General features: G+C 45.1%; 2 protein-coding genes across 3 annotated transcripts in view; one reads left to right on the top strand and one right to left on the bottom strand.

Annotated features, from left to right (window-relative positions):
- The first annotated feature begins 5,288 nt into the window (after window positions 1-5,288).
- On the top strand, window positions 5,289-10,185 carry Star (steroidogenic acute regulatory protein). Its single transcript, XM_028768249.1, has 7 exons — window positions 5,289-5,969; window positions 6,387-6,497; window positions 6,749-6,876; window positions 7,911-8,069; window positions 8,179-8,363; window positions 8,765-8,858; window positions 9,547-10,185. The coding sequence occupies exons 1-7, from the start codon at window positions 5,906-5,908 to the stop codon at window positions 9,658-9,660; spliced, it is 855 nt and encodes a 284-aa protein (XP_028624082.1). The 5' UTR covers window positions 5,289-5,905; the 3' UTR covers window positions 9,661-10,185.
- A 3,071-nt stretch (window positions 10,186-13,256) lies between these two features.
- Ash2l (ASH2 like, histone lysine methyltransferase complex subunit) overlaps window positions 13,257-18,285 on the bottom strand; it is a 22,158-nt gene continuing 17,129 nt past the window's right edge. For both annotated transcript variants that reach the window (XM_028768217.1, XM_028768216.1), the window contains 4 exons: window positions 16,143-16,235; window positions 14,981-15,079; window positions 14,010-14,069; window positions 13,257-13,911 (listed from right to left, as the gene is read on the bottom strand). In XM_028768217.1, coding sequence (XP_028624050.1) covers window positions 13,804-13,911; window positions 14,010-14,069; window positions 14,981-15,079; window positions 16,143-16,235 — 360 coding nt within the window. In that variant the 3' untranslated portion in view covers window positions 13,257-13,803. The remainder of the gene's footprint in view (window positions 13,912-14,009; window positions 14,070-14,980; window positions 15,080-16,142; window positions 16,236-18,285) is intronic.

Consider the following 18,285-nt stretch of genomic DNA (forward strand, 5'->3'; position numbering starts at 1 on the left):
CAAAATGGAGTTGCTTCTGGTGAAAGACAAAATTCCCTACTGCAGCATAAGGTGTGAGTATCTATATGCTAGGATGCCTGCTGTTCCTATAGCTGGCTCCTCAGGAAGACAGTTTATTCTCCCTCTGGTTCCCTGTTCCCATTTTCATGTTTGTACCTGATAAAGTGTTAAGCCTAAGAAGGGAGTTTTCAAGGAACTGGTTACAACAGAAGCCTCTGGTTTAGAAAACTTGAACCCTGCTTTACCCACAGCTTCTCCAAACTATGTCTTTATAATATGCTTTGTTCTCAATCTTATATTAATTTATCTAGTTTTTCAAGTCCTTTAAAGTTTTTTCGTCTTTTGCTTAGATGATCATATACACAAGAACAACAAAACCCACAAAAAAAAAAAACCTTCAAATGGTGTTTAGAAGCAACTGAGTCATAATGACACCGCATTTTGTTGGAGTGTAATGATTGCGTAGTAGTCTGACAGATAACACTTTTTAAAAGCAGTGTGGTTTAGTGCACAGAGTGAGGAATGAGGCAACAGTGTAGAAATTGGCTTATTGGCACATTAAATGATTCTCAGTAATTTATCTCCGATACATCATTTTTTATAATCTTTTGGACAATAGTACTCTTTTCTTTCCTAAGATGTTTGTGGACTTTTTCATATTGCAATATGAGATACACTTTTTTTATGTTCTCAGGTTGTTAAAATCGACCCTATACGCCACTGGGCACCTTTTTTATTGCGTTGGTCGTAAGTAGATACTTTTTGAAGTTACTGTCCTTGGATTGAGGAGGTGGCTTAGTAAGTAGTAGAATGGTAGCTTAGAATATGCAAGGTCCACATGTCACATGCCTAAGTGCAGTGACATCCTCGTTCAGGGACAGCAGAGTGACTGGTTAATTGAGCTCTGCTGTTTCAGAACATTTAGCACCTTCAGGAGCTTTAGGTCGCTTAGTTATTATTTGAGCATCAGTCAAACAATTCCAGTGTAATAACAGATACGACTTATAAAGGGAGAAGTGACATTCTTGCCCCTTGAAATCTATGTTCTTTCAAGGTTCAGTTGTATGAGGTTTCCAGTACATATCATCCAGGAGCCTGGAATTGATCTTAAAAGTTACACTGTCAGGCAGGACTGCTTCCTTTCTCTTATTTCTGACTTATTAGCTGGGGTCTTGCTTCAGCTGCCCTTCCATGTGTTTGTACTGAAAAGCAGTGCTCTGACCACAGGTCATTGCCAGAGCAAATCCAGTTCATACTAAAAGTTGCTACCAGCTCGGGGGAATGAGATCCCCAGAGTGCTGCCATGTAGCTGCCTGCATTCTCAAACAACTAAGCATGTCTGCCTAGGCTTTTTTAAATGTCTCCCTAGGCCCTTCAGGTTTGATTTCACACTTTCTGCTTACTAAACCACAATATCCTCTCTATTCTGAATAGAATACAAAAGAAAATGCAAAACAAGAAAAAGAGTACATCATGTATAGTGAAGTTAGGTTGGAAGTAAATTGTATGTGTGTATGCATGTTGATATTGGTATTATCAAGTACATGTTTCTGGGAGTGACTCAAGCACTCGAAAAGCATTATAGTTTGGTTTGATATGTCCATTATAACTAGGAAAGGAAGAAGTACATGTTGATTGTCCTAGCTTTGATTTCAACCCCTGATGATTACCTTTGCTGTGTGAATATGTCATCTAAGTGGGAATACATTCCCACTGCCTAAATGCTTTTCTTTCTACCTTCAGATCTCTGCTTAAGTTTCATTATCCTTGACTACCTTTTCAAAATACCATCTCTAGGATTGGAAGGGTAACTCAGTTAGTATGCACAGGGCCCTGGGTTCTAGCCCCCAGCATCAGAGTAGCAGGAGAAAGCCCTCAAAAATCCTACCCCACCCATTTCCCTTCCAGCTTTTTCACTACCAACAGCTGACAAAAAAAGAAAAAAAAAAGTTGTCATTATTTACTTTCAATCTCTAAATGCTTAAGACCGAGATTTCTGATGCATGGCCACATGTCTATAATCCCAGCACTTGAAAGGCAGGAAGGTTGGAAATTTAGGTCCAACCTCTGCTACACTGTGACCTGGAGGCCAGCCTGAGCTACATGAGTCCTTGTCCTTAAAACAACTGGTGACACACACCTTTAATCCCAGCATGTGGGAGGCAGAGACAGGGTCTCTCTGATTTTTGAGACCAGCCTGTCTACATAGTTCCAGGACAGCTAGGGCTACATAGACCCTTTCTCAACCAAACAAAACCAAGTAAAGGGATTTTTCTGTCTGCTTGATCTTGTAGCCCAACATCTGAATGACGTCTGAAATACTAGGTTTCACTGTAAAGCTGTTTGGAGGATAGACGGATGAGTGGCTAAAAAATAGGGATGTGAGCACAAGGTGAGTCAGACTCCAGGGACCAGCAGCATACCAAAAGGTGAGGAGAGCTGACGTATGCACCGCCTCAGCTGCAGGCCACAGATTCCAGGTGTATGAAGACATCTCAGAGAAACATGGTGTGGAAAGTGAGCTAGGGCCCCAGGCAGAGTTACTGGAGGAGCCTTAAGTCTGTTCTTCCAGCTGCCTTCCAGGGAACTGAGCTCAAGTGGCCACCATTCCCCTTGCACATCACCACTCCCAAAGTCCTTTTCCAGACTGCCTGGTAGGTGCCTGCTGTTCTCCGTTCAGTAGGTCTACGTTTACTAAGTGGCCTAGAATCAAAGGTAAGTTTTACATAAGTGGGTGTGCACCTATAGCTCCTAGCTATCAGGGAAATTGAGGCAGGACCAGCCTCCACAATATGGTGAACTCCTCAGCTTTTAAAGAGAGGCTGGAAGAGATGGCTCAGCAGTTAAGAACTTTTCTAGAGGACTACAGTTTGGTTCTTAGTACCTATGTGGCAGTTCACAATTGTAATTCCAATTCCAGGGGACCTGATGTCCTCTTTGGGACTCCATGCACACCAGGCACACAGTGGTGCACAGACATATATTGAAGGCAAATCCAAAGTTAAATTTTAAAAAGAAATAGCACCCTCTCTCAAAAAAAAAAGAAAGGAAGGAAGAAAAGAAAAAGAGCCAGGCATAGCAGTGGACGCCTTTACAGAACTCAAGGGGCAGGGAGGGAGGGGAGGTGTGTGTGTGTGTGTTTCGGGGGAGGTGAGCAAGGTGACCCATAGCTTTAATCTCAGCATTTACAGAAGCAGAGGCAGGAATATTTTTCTATGTGGCACTCCTTTCTCCCTCACCCCTGTACAAGCAAAGTACCTCACCTTTGAATCTATGGGACAGGTGGACATTCAGTAGGGTAATTGAGTACTTAATGGAGTTCCCTTTTCAGTTCCAAAGCCTTGTTCCCTCTCCTCATCTGCTCTGTCCATTCAGTCTCCTTCCTTGTAGTCTCTGCTCTAATCAAAAGGGAACGCCAGATTTAGATGCCCAGAATCAAAGGACATTCCCAGACCTTTCTTGACCTTTTGCTCAGAGGAACAGCAAGAGTTAAGTTGTCATTCAGCCTGGAAAGGATAAAAAGAGGAAGAAAGTCTTGGCACTGGGGGAGGTCATTCAACACCCCCTCCCTGAGTCAATGGCAGTCTCTGACATCAGCAACAGCTGTATGCCTCAGTGTTCCCGTCTGCCCACACTGCCCCCTCCTTGAATGCCGTAACTCTCCACAGAATGGCAACAGCAAGGCCTTGAACATTATCTGTATGGCCTGTCCCACACAACCCCCTCCCAACTCCCTACCACTTTCCCTGAGGAGAGCCCACGTGTGTCTGGGGCTGCACGTGTACCAAGCAGTGGGTAGGATGCAGCTAGGCCAGCCAGCCTGCCAGTGCACCCTCTGCCTAGGCACAAAGGAGCAGCAGGCTTCTGAGACTCTGAGGGCTGAAGTAACACCTGTGGGCGACCTTCCTGATGCAAAGGTGTGCCTCTGTCCCTTCCTGCTTCGCTAAGTAAGGCCCCAACAGAGGAATACGGGAACTGAGTGTTGGAGCTAGCAATGGTTTGAGAGGGAAGTAGTCAGTACCTGTGGGAACTAATCCTATAGAAAAAGGTGTGGCAGAGCATGCCTTAAAGCAGGAGAACCAGGATCTCAAGGCTTGTCTGAGCCACTTAGCAAGTTTGAGGACATACCAAGTTAGACATTTTTTTTAAATAATTATTATATATATACTGTAGCTGTCTTCAGACACACCAGAAGAGGGCATCGGATCCCATTACAGATAGCTATGAGACACCACCTGGTTGCTGGGAATTGTACTCAGGACCTCCAAAGAGCAGTCAGTCAGTGGACTTAACTGCTGAGTCATCTCTCCAGCCCAACACTCGTCTTAATCCCACAAAAGAGACAAGAATCAAGAACTGGGTTACACCTCTCCAGTGGGCACTGATTGGGAGGGTGTGCACCAGAGGGACAGGCTACTAGAAAGGTGGGATGGACAAAAATGAGCCCTGGCAGAAGAGTGGGCCTTTGGACTAGACCTTGGGGCCTCAAGACAGTAGCTCCCACAAGGCCTCTCACACCACATCACCAGGAAAGAAATGTAGGCTGTGGGCCCCAGCTGTCCTGTATGGTTCCATATATAGCCATTCATCCAGTTGCTTTGAGGGAGTAGGTCTTATGCCTTGGGACAGTAGTGACAGGATACAAAAGTATCCTGCTGGCGGCAGGGTCAGGAGCAGAACAAATCTAGTTAAGACTTTACTGACGACATTCTTGACGTCGGCTTAAAAGTAGCCTCAAAGGTACCTGGAAAGGAAGAGATCTTGGCAGGGCAGTACCTGGTGTGTCTGGGATCAACTGAGGCAGTTAATTCTAAGGTTTCCTGGACCTCTGTCCAATACCACAGGATCACATACCTGCAGAGACTGAGGGGAGTCAATGTCCAAGTTATTCGTGTTTCTCACCTTTGTGCACAGGTCAAGTCTTGTAGCAGGGCTGGCCACCCTTAGCTGTGAGAGGAAGAGTGAGCTTGCAGGGTGAAACCTAGGCCTAAGTCCTGCTCTGCCTTGAGACCTTACTGGGTGGGTCATCTCATACATATCCAGACTGTCCCCAGAATGAGACGTTAGAATGGAGTTTGTATCAATGGGTGAGCAAAGAAATGAGTAACTGAACACATGAGGTGCTCAGGAGGCCACATGTGGAAGGAACCAAGGCCAGCCAGAGGACTTGAGCTATTGCCCTAGCCCTGACACTGACATCCTGTTTGTCTTTGAGCCAGCCATTGACACCCTCCAGACGTGTTGAGGGTCTTGCAGCTTTTTTTTTCTTTTTTCTTTTGAGACAGGGTCTTTCAGTGTAGCCTTTGCATCTGAAATCTTACTATGTAGACCAGGCTGGCTGTGAACTCAACAGAGATCTACTCGGTGCTGCCTGGGAGACTTGAGATTAAAGGTGTGTGCCACACCATGCCTGGCTCTGGTCTTTTTGCAAGAACTCTTTGCTTCTTTTACCCTGGCTCTCTTTCTTGGCCAGAGTTTCTCTACAGTTTCTGACTCCCCCCAGCCACTGGGCATTTAAGTGAGTGCTGAACATGGAGCTTGAGGACAGGGCTTGAAATCTACATTGAAACCTTTGGAGGAACTGCCCTCTGCCCCATCTCAGTGACCACTGCTTTCCCCTACCTGCTGAGTCCGGTCCTCTCCACTCCCTCTCCGCAGTCTGCCCCCTCCCACCTTGGCCAGCACTGCAGCATGAGGCAATCATTCCATCCTTGACCCTCTGCACAATGACTGATGACTTTTTTTATCTCAAGTGATGATGCACAGCCTTCCGCTGGAAGCATTTAAGGCAGAGCACTTGATCTGAGCCACAGCTGCAGGACTCAGGACCTTGAGAGGCTCAGGAAGAACAATCCTTGAGAGCAGTAGCAGCCGCAGCACTGCCACATCTACCTACCAAGAAAGCATGTTACAAGCTACGTTCAAGCTGTGTGCTGGAAGCTCCTACAGACATATGCGAAACATGAAAGGTGAGTCTCCAGGGAGCATGAGAGCTTGCCAAGAGGGTGACTCTTGTCACTCTATAGCTAAGAGGCAGACCTTAATAGTGGGGCAACCCTCAGGAGACAGGAGTACACCCCACTCACTATCCAGTAACTCCCTCAACAGCCTTTTTCTAGTTAACAAGCCCAGGTAAACTTCTATAGCCTGGTAGGGCCAGGTCTGACCAGCCCACTCCTGCTTTTCAAGATGGAAAAGATATCTGGGCCCTGGAAGTGCTAGAGGAAGTTTAACACAAAACTTTGGGTTAGAGATGTGGCTGGAGTTCGGGTCCCTGCTGGGATCTGCCTTCCTGAGCTGGTTTGCTCTTAGGGGATTAGTGGGCAGAATGACTCCCCTCGTGGCAATTTTCTAGCTCCTTGACAAATTTCTTTCCCTCCCTGCAGGACTGAGGCACCAGGCTGTGCGGGCCATTGGCCAACAGCTGACCCGGAGAGCACTGAGGGACCCCAGTCCTGGGTGGATGGGACAGGCTCAGCGTCGGAACTCTCTACTTGGTAAATAGTGGGGCTTTCTGAGCTTCTGCCAGGGATGGTGGGTCTTAGGGTGCCGTTGTTGTTCATGAAGCCTGTCCCCTGCCTGTGGTTACACAACTCCTGAGTCTACCCTGACCTTCAGGAGGGACCCTATGGCTTTGATCTTGCCTCTTCTAAGGGCTGAACACATTCAGAGGGCAAAGGGATGAGAGCTGTGAATTGGCTAGGACACTGGACCCATGTTTTCTTTCTCTCCTTGGCTATGTATACAGGTTCTCAACTGGAAGCAACACTCTACAGTGACCAGGAGCTGTCCTACATCCAGCAGGGAGAGGTGGCTATGCAAAAGGCCTTGGGCATCCTCAACAACCAGGAAGGCTGGAAGAAGGAAAGCCAGCAGGTAAGCAAAGATGGCTGAGAAACCTGCAGCTACTGACTGTCCCACTGCCATGCTCAAGGCCTGCTGGGATTCCTACTGCATTCACAATTGATAAACAGCCACGCAGTGAGGGTGCATACCTTTTAATCTCAGCACTCAGGAGACTGAGGCATGTGGATCTCTGGGAGTATAAGGCTAGGCTGGTCTGTGTAGCAAGTTCCAGCCCAGCCAGGGCTGCATAGTAAGACTTCCTCAAAACAAGCAAACAAGGAATGTGTTCTCAGATAACTCTTCCTCCATAAAACCTCACTGAGAAACATCATTCCTATTTTTTAACTACCCTCCAAAAGCTGTCCACTCATCCAGTAGAAAGCACATGTATTAGAGGATGTGCAGCCTACCCTGTACATGAGCTCAGTGGGTAATATGGTCTCATCATGACACACAGAAGCAAAACCTATGTTAAAACCAAGAGCTCTATTATTAGACCTACTTTGGTGGCCTTATCTTCAACAAAAGTTTACACTCTGTCCATTCCCCAGCATTCAGATGAAGCGTCTTGTTGCTCAGGCTCTTACAGTCATGGAAATAGGCCAATAGGATTTAACAGACTAATAGACTTAGCACTGGTCATTGCTAAGCGTCCCTGGGCAAATCACTGAAACGTTCTGGCCCCAGGTTCTTCTAAAGTGACTTATGTTGAGCCAACAAAACAACAAACCAAAGAGCCCAAATCCTCTGTGTCTAATTAGCTGTTGTAGGTCAGATGTTTTTACACTCCCAGTTCTGTCTGTTGAAGTATGGGCCATTCTAGTTGGACCTGCCCATACAACCAACATTCATCACCAAAACAAAAGGCAAGGTACCTCCTTCTGGCTTTGAGTGGACATACAAGGCTTGTGGACGCAGTGTCTACCTACTAGACCCTCACAGTAGAGATCCGGGTACCCTAATGCCCATCATAGACCTGCTGTCCCCTTTCCTAGTATTGTCTAAGACCTAAGCTAGGAACCATTTTCTCTAGCCATAGCCCATTGTCTCCTTGTCCCTAACAGGAGAATGGGGATGAAGTGCTGAGTAAGATGGTGCCAGATGTGGGCAAGGTGTTTCGCTTGGAGGTGGTGGTAGACCAACCCATGGACAGACTCTATGAAGAACTGGTGGACCGCATGGAGGCAATGGGAGAGTGGAACCCAAATGTCAAGGAGATCAAGGTGAGGAAAGTGCAAGTGTGGGCGGCAGGGAACCAAGCAAATGCAGTCCTGAACTAGGGGTGCTTAGCCTACCACTGGCTGAGTCCCGACTCCAACTCCCTTGTGTTAGGTCCTGCAGAAGATTGGAAAAGACACAGTCATCACTCATGAGCTGGCTGCAGCGGCAGCAGGCAACCTGGTGGGGCCCCGTGACTTTGTGAGCGTCCGCTGTACCAAGCGCAGAGGTTCCACGTGTGTGCTGGCAGGCATGGCCACACATTTTGGGGAGATGCCCGAGCAAAGCGGTGTCATCAGGTAAAATCTGGCAGCGGTCTCCAAACTGCAGTGCTAGAATCATGATTCCCCACCTCCAAGAAACCAATTCTTAGCCCCACTCTCAGCTTTAACAAAGTAATGGCCAGAGGAGCCCCTCTTCCACAGCCAGGAGGTTTGTTCTATCCTCCCAGAACTCCTAAGTATCCTAGTAATTCTCCTAGTAAATCCTAGTAAAGCTAGGAGCAGGCTTCTGTGGGTTCTAACAATGGTGGCCCAGCAGGAAGCCTCTGGCCACAACCAGCAGGTTCTGAGCTAGTACTCATGCCTACTGTTACACAGTATTTTTGGTAAAGTACTTCCTGGTGAACACTAAAATCGAAGGGACTCTAAAAGTGTAACAACCAGTCTAAGAATTGGAACTTGTCCTCCTGCCTTGCCAGAGCTGAACACGGTCCTACCTGCATGGTGCTTCATCCACTGGCTGGAAGTCCCTCAAAGACTAAACTCACGTGGCTGCTCAGCATTGACCTCAAGGTGAGAAGCACAGAGATGGCCTGGAGGAAGCAGTAACAGATTATGCTCTTGTCCCCAACAGAGATAAGCCTCTTGCATTTTTCTTGACTTTTAAAACTTTATAGTTGTGTGTGCATGATGTATATATGTGAAATGTAGGTGCTCATGTCACAGCAGTGTGAAGTCAGAGGACACTGCTGACTTGGGGCTTTTCCTTCCCTTTTCGGGTCCCAGGAACATAACTCAGGACTATCCGGCATGTGCTGTGACCCACTAAGCCATCTTGCCAGCCTTCCTCCCTCTTGCATTCAGATAGTCACAGGCAATGGACGTAAACATAGCTTGACCTAGTGGAAGCTTGCAAAAGTCTACTTTCACCTCATCTAAAAAGCTGGGTGCAGTGTCATAAATTTCAGTACTTGAGGGCAGAAATAGGACGATCACATATTTGAGTTTCTAAGATAACCTGAGTTAAAATAGGAAAATGCTTTTTAAAAAATCAGTTTTATACACAATTGTGACCATTTAAAAAGAGGTGATCCTAGGCCCAGTAGGTGACCTTTCAGGTGACATAGATGTCTCAGGGTCAAACAGCTGGGAATCCTATCTTTAACAATAGGGTAGTAAACTAGACCAAATTTGAAGTGACCCTGCTTATGTGAGGTATAGAACCGTGCCCAGGATCCCAGCACTCTTGTCTCTACCCCAGGGGTGGCTGCCGAAGACCGTCATCAACCAGGTCTTATCACAGACCCAGATAGAGTTTGCCAACCATCTGCGCAAGCGCCTGGAGTCCAGCCCTGTCTCAGAGGCCCAGTGTTAAGGACTGCCCACCACATCGACCTGTATGCCACTGGAAGCTCTCACTGGAAGCTTGCAAGTCTGTCAATCTCCAGTTAACGACAATGGGAGGGGTAGTAGTCATAAGACGGTAGGACTACTGGTAAAAACTGTCAGGAAAACAGAAAGGAGGCTTAGAATAAAAGTCCTCTAGTGCCTCCCACTGACTAGCTGTGAAGGCTAAGGGATAGGTATCTATGAAATCTTTTTTCTAGGTCTGTACATGCTGACCTAAAAAACCCCTACTAAAAACGTCAGCAGCTGATGTGACCAGGGAGTGCTGAGGACCAGGAACTGTCTGTTGCCTTACGAGCTCCAAACTGAAGGCAGTGTGTGCAGAACATGGGCTCACCTAGGAAACTCCGTGGCCTTCTGCTCCTCTGTAAAAGGCCAGAACTCCAACCTACCCACAAAGGCCCCCCAGAGTACTCCAACTTTTTAAGGAGAAATGGAATCATCACTGTGCTGGCTTCCCTACTTATCCTATGAATAAAGAACCACACCTGCACGTCTCAGCCTGGACATGTCGAGTCCCAGTCTAAGGAGTCGGTGCTGGCAATCACAGCTTCATTAGAGTTCTGGGTTTAAATCTCCGAGTTTATTAAAGGGAACGAAGCTTCTGGAGATTTACACCATTTGACTGTTTAGACTCTTCCCTAAAAATGTAATTTCATAACAAAGACAATTCTAAACTGGTTCTTACAGAACTCCAGCTAAAAGCCAGTGTGGTGGTGCATGCCTTTAATCCCAGCACTCACGTGGCAGAGGCAGATGGATCTTTGTAATACTGAGGTCAACCTGGTCTACATAGGATAGCCAGAGCTGCATAATGAGACTGTCTCAAAAATATAAAACCAGAGATTGAAAAGATGGCTAACCAAGCTGCTCTTCTAAGGAATCCAGGTTCAATTCCCAGATCCACACAGCGGCTCACAGCCATTAGTTCTAGTCCCAGGCATCTGATGCCCTCTGGTGGCTTTGGTGAGCACCAGGCATGCACATGGTACACAGACATACAAATATGTAGGATGAATACCCATCAACACTAAAACAAAACCCTTGTTGGGCATGGTGGCACACCAACTTTAATCTCAACACTCCAAATGATGACACAGGGGAACTGCCCTAAGTTCCAGGTCAGCTTGGACCACAGTGAGACCATCTTACAACAAACAGAAGTGAAACTCTTCAGAGTTGGTAAAGATTAATAATAGCTTTTGGGGAGGAAGATTGTGATAAGATTTTCATTTACCTAATTAAAAGGGTTATAGTGAATACTACTGACCAATAATGCTAAGATAAAGTGACTATGTCTATTGTTTATCAAGTTAGTAATACATAGACTAGATGTCAGCTTGGCTCAGAGCCAACAACTTCCTTGTTTGGAAAGGTTAAAGTATTATATTATCTCTTAGGAAGGCAAATAGCTAGAAGTCAGTAGAGCTATAACATTCCTGTTCCTGCATTTGGAGATAAAGATATAACTTTGGAGCCAGGTGATGGTGGCACACGCATTAATCCCAGTAGAGGCAGGTGGATCTCTGAGTTTGAAGTCAGCCTGGTCTACAGAAAAGTCAGGGCTGTTACACAGAGAAATCCTGTCTTTTTTATTTTTTTAAAGAGAGAAACTCAGTGTGTAATAGTGCTTGCCACCAAGACTGATGGCTTGAGATGGAAGGAGGGAACTGAGAAATTGACTCCACAGAGGTCCTGATAGCTAAGGATGAAACAATTGTAACAACCTAAAGCTTTTCCTTCTAGACATCTTTAAAAAAAAAAATGTAATGTCTGTGTGAGTGTGCATGGGCCATAGCAGGAGTGTGCCATCACCCCCAGCCCTGGTCTTGGGTTGTCAGGGTAGGCAGCAAGCACGTATATCCATATCCACAGTGCCATCTTGCTAGCCCACTTTCCTGTCCCCTACAGTCTGAGCAGTGTGGGCAACCCCCATCATTTGCAAAGAACTGAGCTTATTTATGAACAGAACAATGTATTTATTTATTGAAGTCTTAAGACTTACCTGATATTTATTATACTTCATTCTGACCATTTTCAGTCTACTTCAGACACAGATGAGTATTGTTTATCCTGGCACTTCCAGGTGAGGAAGGGCAGTTGTAGAGCTTTCCTGACAGAACTGTCACCAGGGTCAGCTAAGAGAGATCAACTACTTGCTGAAAGACTTGGGACAGCAACAGGTGTGCTGGCTTCAAGAGAACAGGCTGACAGTGAAGAAACAGCCAACACTGTGGCTGTACCTAGACTAGCATTTGCTCCTGTACACACTGGAACTGGGTCTCTCTGCTGTCTGACATGTTTTTCCCAGCTGTTTAATTTTACATTTCAATAAAAGCAGTTATCAATGGCAGTCTGATTACAGGTACCTGTAGATGCGTAGTTCTTCTTTTAATCTTTCAAACAAACCTTACTAACACATCCAAGCTCACAACTATACACATATTTTTTTTCCTTGTCTCGCTTCAATTTTATTCTTTTGAGACAGGGTCTCACTCATTCTGTAGCCCCAGCTGGCCTGGAACTCTTATCAACCCTCCTGCCTCAGCCTCTCTTGAGTGCTGGAATTAATGGTGGGGCCCGCCAGCATCTGGCCATTTTTTTTTTAAGACACTAAACATTGTCAAGCAGCACCTTGATAACTTCTAATGTACGAAAGCCAGATACACAAACATCTAGGTAGACAGGAGACCTATGCCTATGCATGGTCATGTGTCAACACTTCACCCCTAGTTCTTCTAATAGCATCACTGTTTTCTTCAGTGTCCTTCAAATGCCGATGACCTCCCTCTACAAGCTGGCTTGCCCTTTCTCAGACCAGTCCTTGCATTAGTGGGTATCTAGCAGCTGATAGGCTGTGATCCCAGCTTTAAGTAATACTGACTCCCCCAAAGAGTCAGAGCAAGGCACATTTCTATCAGTTTGAAGACAGCCAGGCTATGTGGACAGACCTTGCCTCAAAAGGCAAGAGGAGATATTCATGTATGAAAGCAGCCTGGGTGATTCAGTAGGAGGCAAGTGTAATAAAATTGCCATTTGTGTTACGATAATAGTTGCTTGAACCTGGGGAATTCTTAAATAACAAAACAAAATAATTAGAATAAGAATATTCTATGATAATTCTGCACCATACCTAGCTCCTAGTTAATCACTTTACCTAGTACTTAACTAAAAAAAGAACTACAGAAAGTCTTTAGGTAACTGTAAGGTTTTGCTTTTGCCAAAGGCGAAGGCCATTAAAGATCGTCCTAAAGGCAGGCACATTGTCATTTTGATCTTAACCCCTGCTGGCTACTAGGCAGACAGATGAGAGGACGGGCTGCACATCAGCACTAGGTTCAAGGACAGGCATGGAGGCCTTCTATACCCTAGCTCTCTCAGATTCCATCGGACACAGGACAGTGAAAACGACAGTGAAAACACCTGGGTGCCCGGGGAAGAGCAATGAGAGAGCAGTTGACACCCATGTCATGAGCCTGTCCCAACCTGCCAGTGCTTCCCATTACACTGCTCACAACGTTGGCACCAACAGGAACTCAACTTCAAGTGAAGCCAAGTACCACACAAGTTTGAAAACAAGTTTTATTGGAAGAAAGATCTAGCTTTTAAGCCTCCAGGCAAATTCCTTTTACAATGATAGTTCGTAAAACCCCACTAGTTTCACAGATCCAAACTCCACACCAAAAAGATTGCCTTTAGACTGTTCCAGAATGTACTGCCACTGATTTCAGCCTCTCAGAAACAAGCTTGCCTCCCCAGAAACAAGGGGGATCAAATATCCTTAAATAAGCTCTGTCTGGGCATGATTACTCACTTTTTAGAATATACAGGAACGTAACAGGTCCTTGCTGGCAGGTCTGCCGCACAGCACCAGTTTTACGGGGAGCTTATGGGCTCTTGAGATCAGCAGTTGATTTATGGCACTCAGAGTGAGAGCAGTAGTTTTGTGGGGAGGGACTGCTGAAGGGCAGGCAGGCAATGCTGCAGTCCCACCCAGCCTTTTACGTTGATCAAAGTGTACTGCAGCATCTTTGGGAAAACATTTGACACTTTATATAAACAAAAGCAAAACCCAGGATTATTTTACAATGTCATCAGAAGCATGGATCAGTTAGGGCTCCCAGGGTGGACTACGCCTTCCATCCACTTCTGTCTCCACATGATACAGAACATCAGCCAGTGTGTGTTCTACCACAGCGCCCCAGCCCATGTCACTCATCTGCAGGAGCAATAAAAACAGTAGAGTGGGTGACTACAGAAGCCAGAGCAAGAAACAGAAAGATCAAGAATGAATGCAGGTGTTCTAATGGTACTCACAGGGTGGTACGTGAGATCCTTTGGAGGGTACTTGAAGGATGGTCCAAAGTTAATGGAAACCTGGGACAAGTTCAATTCACACAGACACAGAAAAGAAATCGAGAAACAAACAAACAAAAAAAACAAAAAGTTCACTTGGCAGGGGATATTTAAAGGAAAACTACAGGAAGTGGGAATTGTAGTGCATACCCTAGAGAGGCTGAGGCAGGAGGATCCTGAGATTGAAGCCAGCCTGAACTACATAGCAGACCCTGTTTTGAAATAAGAACAATGTCTCTGAGATACTCAGGGTCTAGCTGGAACAAAGGAGACATATGCCAACATTGCTAAACGAGGTCGACATCCTAACGTCTACCAAGCCTCCCTCAGGCAGAAGCAGACTTCCCATCGATTTCTGTCGTCTTACTTTTGTTCAATAGAAGGTAGTGAGCGAATACACAGAAATCTCTATGAGCTCATGTTTCCTTTATAAGCAAGCAGTACAGGCAGGGTTTTTTGTTTTTGGTGTTTTTTTGGAGACAGGTCTGGCTGTCCTAGAATTCACTATTTAAACTGAGCTGGCATTGACCTCAGAGACCAGCCAGCCTCTGCTTTCCAAATGCTAGGATCAAAGGCATACACCGCCATGCCTGGTAACCCTCCCTCCTCTCTCCCTCTACCCCTCCCCTCTGTGTGTGTGTCTATTTTTTTAAGTATAAGCAACAGTCACCAATTGCAAGTCATCAAACAAATGACAACAACGAGTCATGAATGGATATGCTGTCTATCTTTCATGTCAAACAACAAGATCTGCAGAACACAGTGCATACTAACACCCAATTTCACTCATGCAAATATTGAGACATCCAAATATATGTCTATTTCAAGGCCTCCCAGAGGACGTTCTCATTTGTTTCTAGAAATCACTTTCCTCTCAAGTTAAAGGCTTTCACCACAACCCATGCACACACTTCCACATGCAGGGTACATACCGTGCAGCTCTTGTACAGTGAAATGGCTGGGAAGTAAACACCTTCAAAAATATCTCTGTAAGCCACACCCTGATTGACACCATTTTTATAAAATATTATCTGAAATGAAGATCAAGGTTTTACTTTAGAATTTCACAAAGATTAAAATCACCAAACTCAACTGCACTTAATACTGCTACCAGAATAACAATACTGTTAATGTACTCATTCTAAAATAACATACATCTTACATATGCCACTTTAGGCATTTCAAGTAAAATCAATGTAAGCACATACTATTTCAGCTGACTTTAGGCTTTTTTTTTTTTTTTAATTTTCTTGCTACATATAGCAAATAGTCTGTATTCCATTATTCATTATACTTTACTTGGAGGAAGGGCTGGGACAGAGTCTCACATAGTCAAGGCTGGCCTCCAGCTCACTCTGCAGCTGAGGGTGACCCTCAACAGTCAACTCCTTGTGTATGGCTCCTAAGCACTGTGGTCACATGTGGCATGGGCCACATACCTAGCTTTCATTATTCTGCATTTGTAAGAAGGACCGAAAACTTTTCTCTCTGCCTTGACCTTTTTTATGCCTGCTTCAGCTTTTAACTGAATTTTAATTTCTCCCCCAAAACAATCAGAACTCTCTCTCTGTATCTCACAAGTCTACTGACCCAGGAGGCTTTTCAGAGTTTTACTTCTCCTCATGCCTTTCTTTTCTGACCTTTGGCCCCTAAGCTTGACTCTGTGCTGGAGGACCTTCTCTGATTGTGCTGTGACCTTGGGCTGCAGGACTCTGGGAAGGGAAGACAAGGAGAGTTCTAGAACAGTGAATGAGCCATCTAGCCCCTGGTATCTCCAAGTGACACAGCACAATCTCCTCTAGTTCTGGTCTCCCTCTGTGTTAGCATCTCCTTCAGACAGAAGAGTCTCTCTCTCACTGGCTTCTTTAATCTCTGACAGCGTTCTTTATCAGGACACTGACTGTGTAGCTCTTTCTTCACATTCATGCAGCAGAGAACACAAAGGGAGTCTGGTCTATGGGCAGAAGTACTTTCTTAGCTGAAGGCGGCTGGACCCCTCAGTCCCCTTGAGCCTCAGCTGCCTTCACTTTTATCCTCAAGAAGTCTCATTCTTCAAAGCGTCACTACCCTGACATGTTTATGACTGTGACTCACCTCACTATGGGGAGTCTGTTTGAGGCTCTTCTCTGCTTTGTCCACAAAGTCTTTTTCTTCAAAATACAAGTAACTCTTGAACTTTATCAAAGCCTTAAAAGTACAGTAAGAAAAAAGAAAATGACACAATGAAGAATCATCGAAATCATCATGGGGAAAAGAAAGGCAGATTCACACAGATAGTGCTGCAGCCTTGTAAAGTTCTTCCCACTGAATTTTGTCAACTTCAGTTCCAAAGTTGTCACTGCCCCCTGGCCCCCATTCAGGGTCTCACTATGTAGCTCTGGCTGTCCAAGAACTGACCTTGTACACCAGGCTGGCCACGAATTTAGCAGAGATCTGCCTGCCTCTGTCTCCCAAGTGAGATGAAAGGCATGAGCCACTACGCCTGGCTGCTAAGTGCTTCTTAAGAGTCTAGCTGGTCATGTTCGTTAAACATGTCTTTAAAAGGCCCTTAGTAAGAGAATTATACAAGCACACTTTTTTTTAAAAAATCACAAAGTGCCTATAAAAAGTAAATTAATTGAAAAGTTCACAGAGCCTAAACCTTTTTTCTTTTAATTAATGTGCATTGGTGTTTTGCTGTCTGTCTGTATGAAGCTGTCACATCCTGAAGTTAGACAGCTGTGATCTGCCATGTGGTGCTGGGACTTGAACCTGGGTCCCCTGGAAGACCAGTAAGTGCTCTTAGCCACTGAGCCATCCCATCCCTCCAGCCCACTAAAACTTCTTATTCTGTGACATTTTTGGAATCACTGGAGGAGTCATTGATATGACTGATTTTCACTAAATACAATAAAGAAATCCAGCGGAGGACACAAGAAATTAAATATATCATGTTGGAATAATCTGATATTCCTAAGGGGAAAATAAGCTCAACTTTAGCACTACCCTGTAATTCAAAGTCATCAGGGACCTAACACAAGGACAAAGGTCAATATGGGAGGATAGTCTCATGACTTGTGGGTACCCCAAAATGTATTAAGTCATAGAAATAAATGTAAACGAAAATTCAAAACAAACAAAACAACAACAAAAAATCCCACACCTAATAAACTTAACATTTTTGGTTCATTAGAAGATATCATCAGAGCTGGACAGACGGCTCCATGGCTAGGTGCAGGTACTGCTTGCTGAGACCTGAGTCTGGTTCTCAGCCCCATGGGGGTGGCTGAACCACCTGTAACTCCAACTCCAGTGAGATCAATCTAATACCTCTGCCCTCTGTGGGCGGTACACTCTGGTGTACACACCCTATACATAAACATCATTTAAAATAATTTGTTTTCTTCTGTTTTCTTGAGACAGAGTTTCTCTGTGTAACAGTCCTGGCTGTCCTGAAACTCCCTTTGTAGACCAGGCTGCCCTCAAACTCACAAAGATCCACCTGCCTCTGCCTCTTGAGTGCTGGGACTAATGGCATAAGTGCCACTATGCCCAGCTAAAAATAATTTTAAAAGAATCATCTTTAAAAACAATATCATTAAAACTGAATATGGGGTTAGTGCTGGAGAAAAAGCTCAGTGGTTAAAGGCACAGGCTGTTCTTGCAAAGGTCTTAAGTTAAATTCCCAGCACTCACAGTCTATAATGGGATTCAATGCTCTCTTCTGGTATGCAAATGTACATGCAGACAAAGCAACAATATCCATAAAGAAATAAGTTTTTAAATAATTGACAATAAAAACAAGTCTTAACAAAACAGAACTGGAGAGAGGGGCTAGAGAAATAACTCAGTAATTAAGAGCTGTTCTTCCAGAGGACGTGGCACCTACATGGTGGCTCACAACAATCTATAATTCCATTTCTAGGGAATCCCCTAGATTCTAGACACCAGGTACCCTCATACATACAAGCAGGCAAAACATTCATAAAAGAAAAATGAGTAAATTGAATTTATTTTCTGTTTTGTTTGTTGAGACAGGATTTCTCTGTGTAGCCATGGCTGTCCTGGAACTTCATTTATAGACCAAGCTGACCTAGAACTCAGAGATGCACCTGTGTCTGCCTCTTGACTGCTGAGGTTAAAGGCGGCAGCACCACTGAAGATAGCTCAGCAGTTAGAGAAACGGTTCCTCTTGCAGAGGATCCACTTTGATTCATAGTATTTGCATGACAGCGCCCAACTCTATCTCTGGTTCCAG

The sequence above is a fragment of the Grammomys surdaster genome, unplaced genomic scaffold (genome assembly GCF_004785775.1).
Source record: "Grammomys surdaster isolate TR1022 unplaced genomic scaffold, NIH_TR_1.0 185, whole genome shotgun sequence".
Lineage (NCBI taxonomy): Eukaryota > Metazoa > Chordata > Mammalia > Rodentia > Muridae > Grammomys > Grammomys surdaster.

Coding starts and splice junctions, on each gene's coding strand:
- Star (XM_028768249.1), top strand. CDS start 5,906: ATGTTACAAGCTACGTTCAAGCTGTGTGCTGGAAGCTCCTACAGACAT. Junction 8,364..8,764: donor GAGCAAAGCGGTGTCATCAG/GTAAAATCTGGC, acceptor CTGCCTTGCCAG/AGCTGAACACGGTCCTACCT. Junction 8,859..9,546: donor TGCTCAGCATTGACCTCAAG/GTGAGAAGCACA, acceptor TCTCTACCCCAG/GGGTGGCTGCCGAAGACCGT.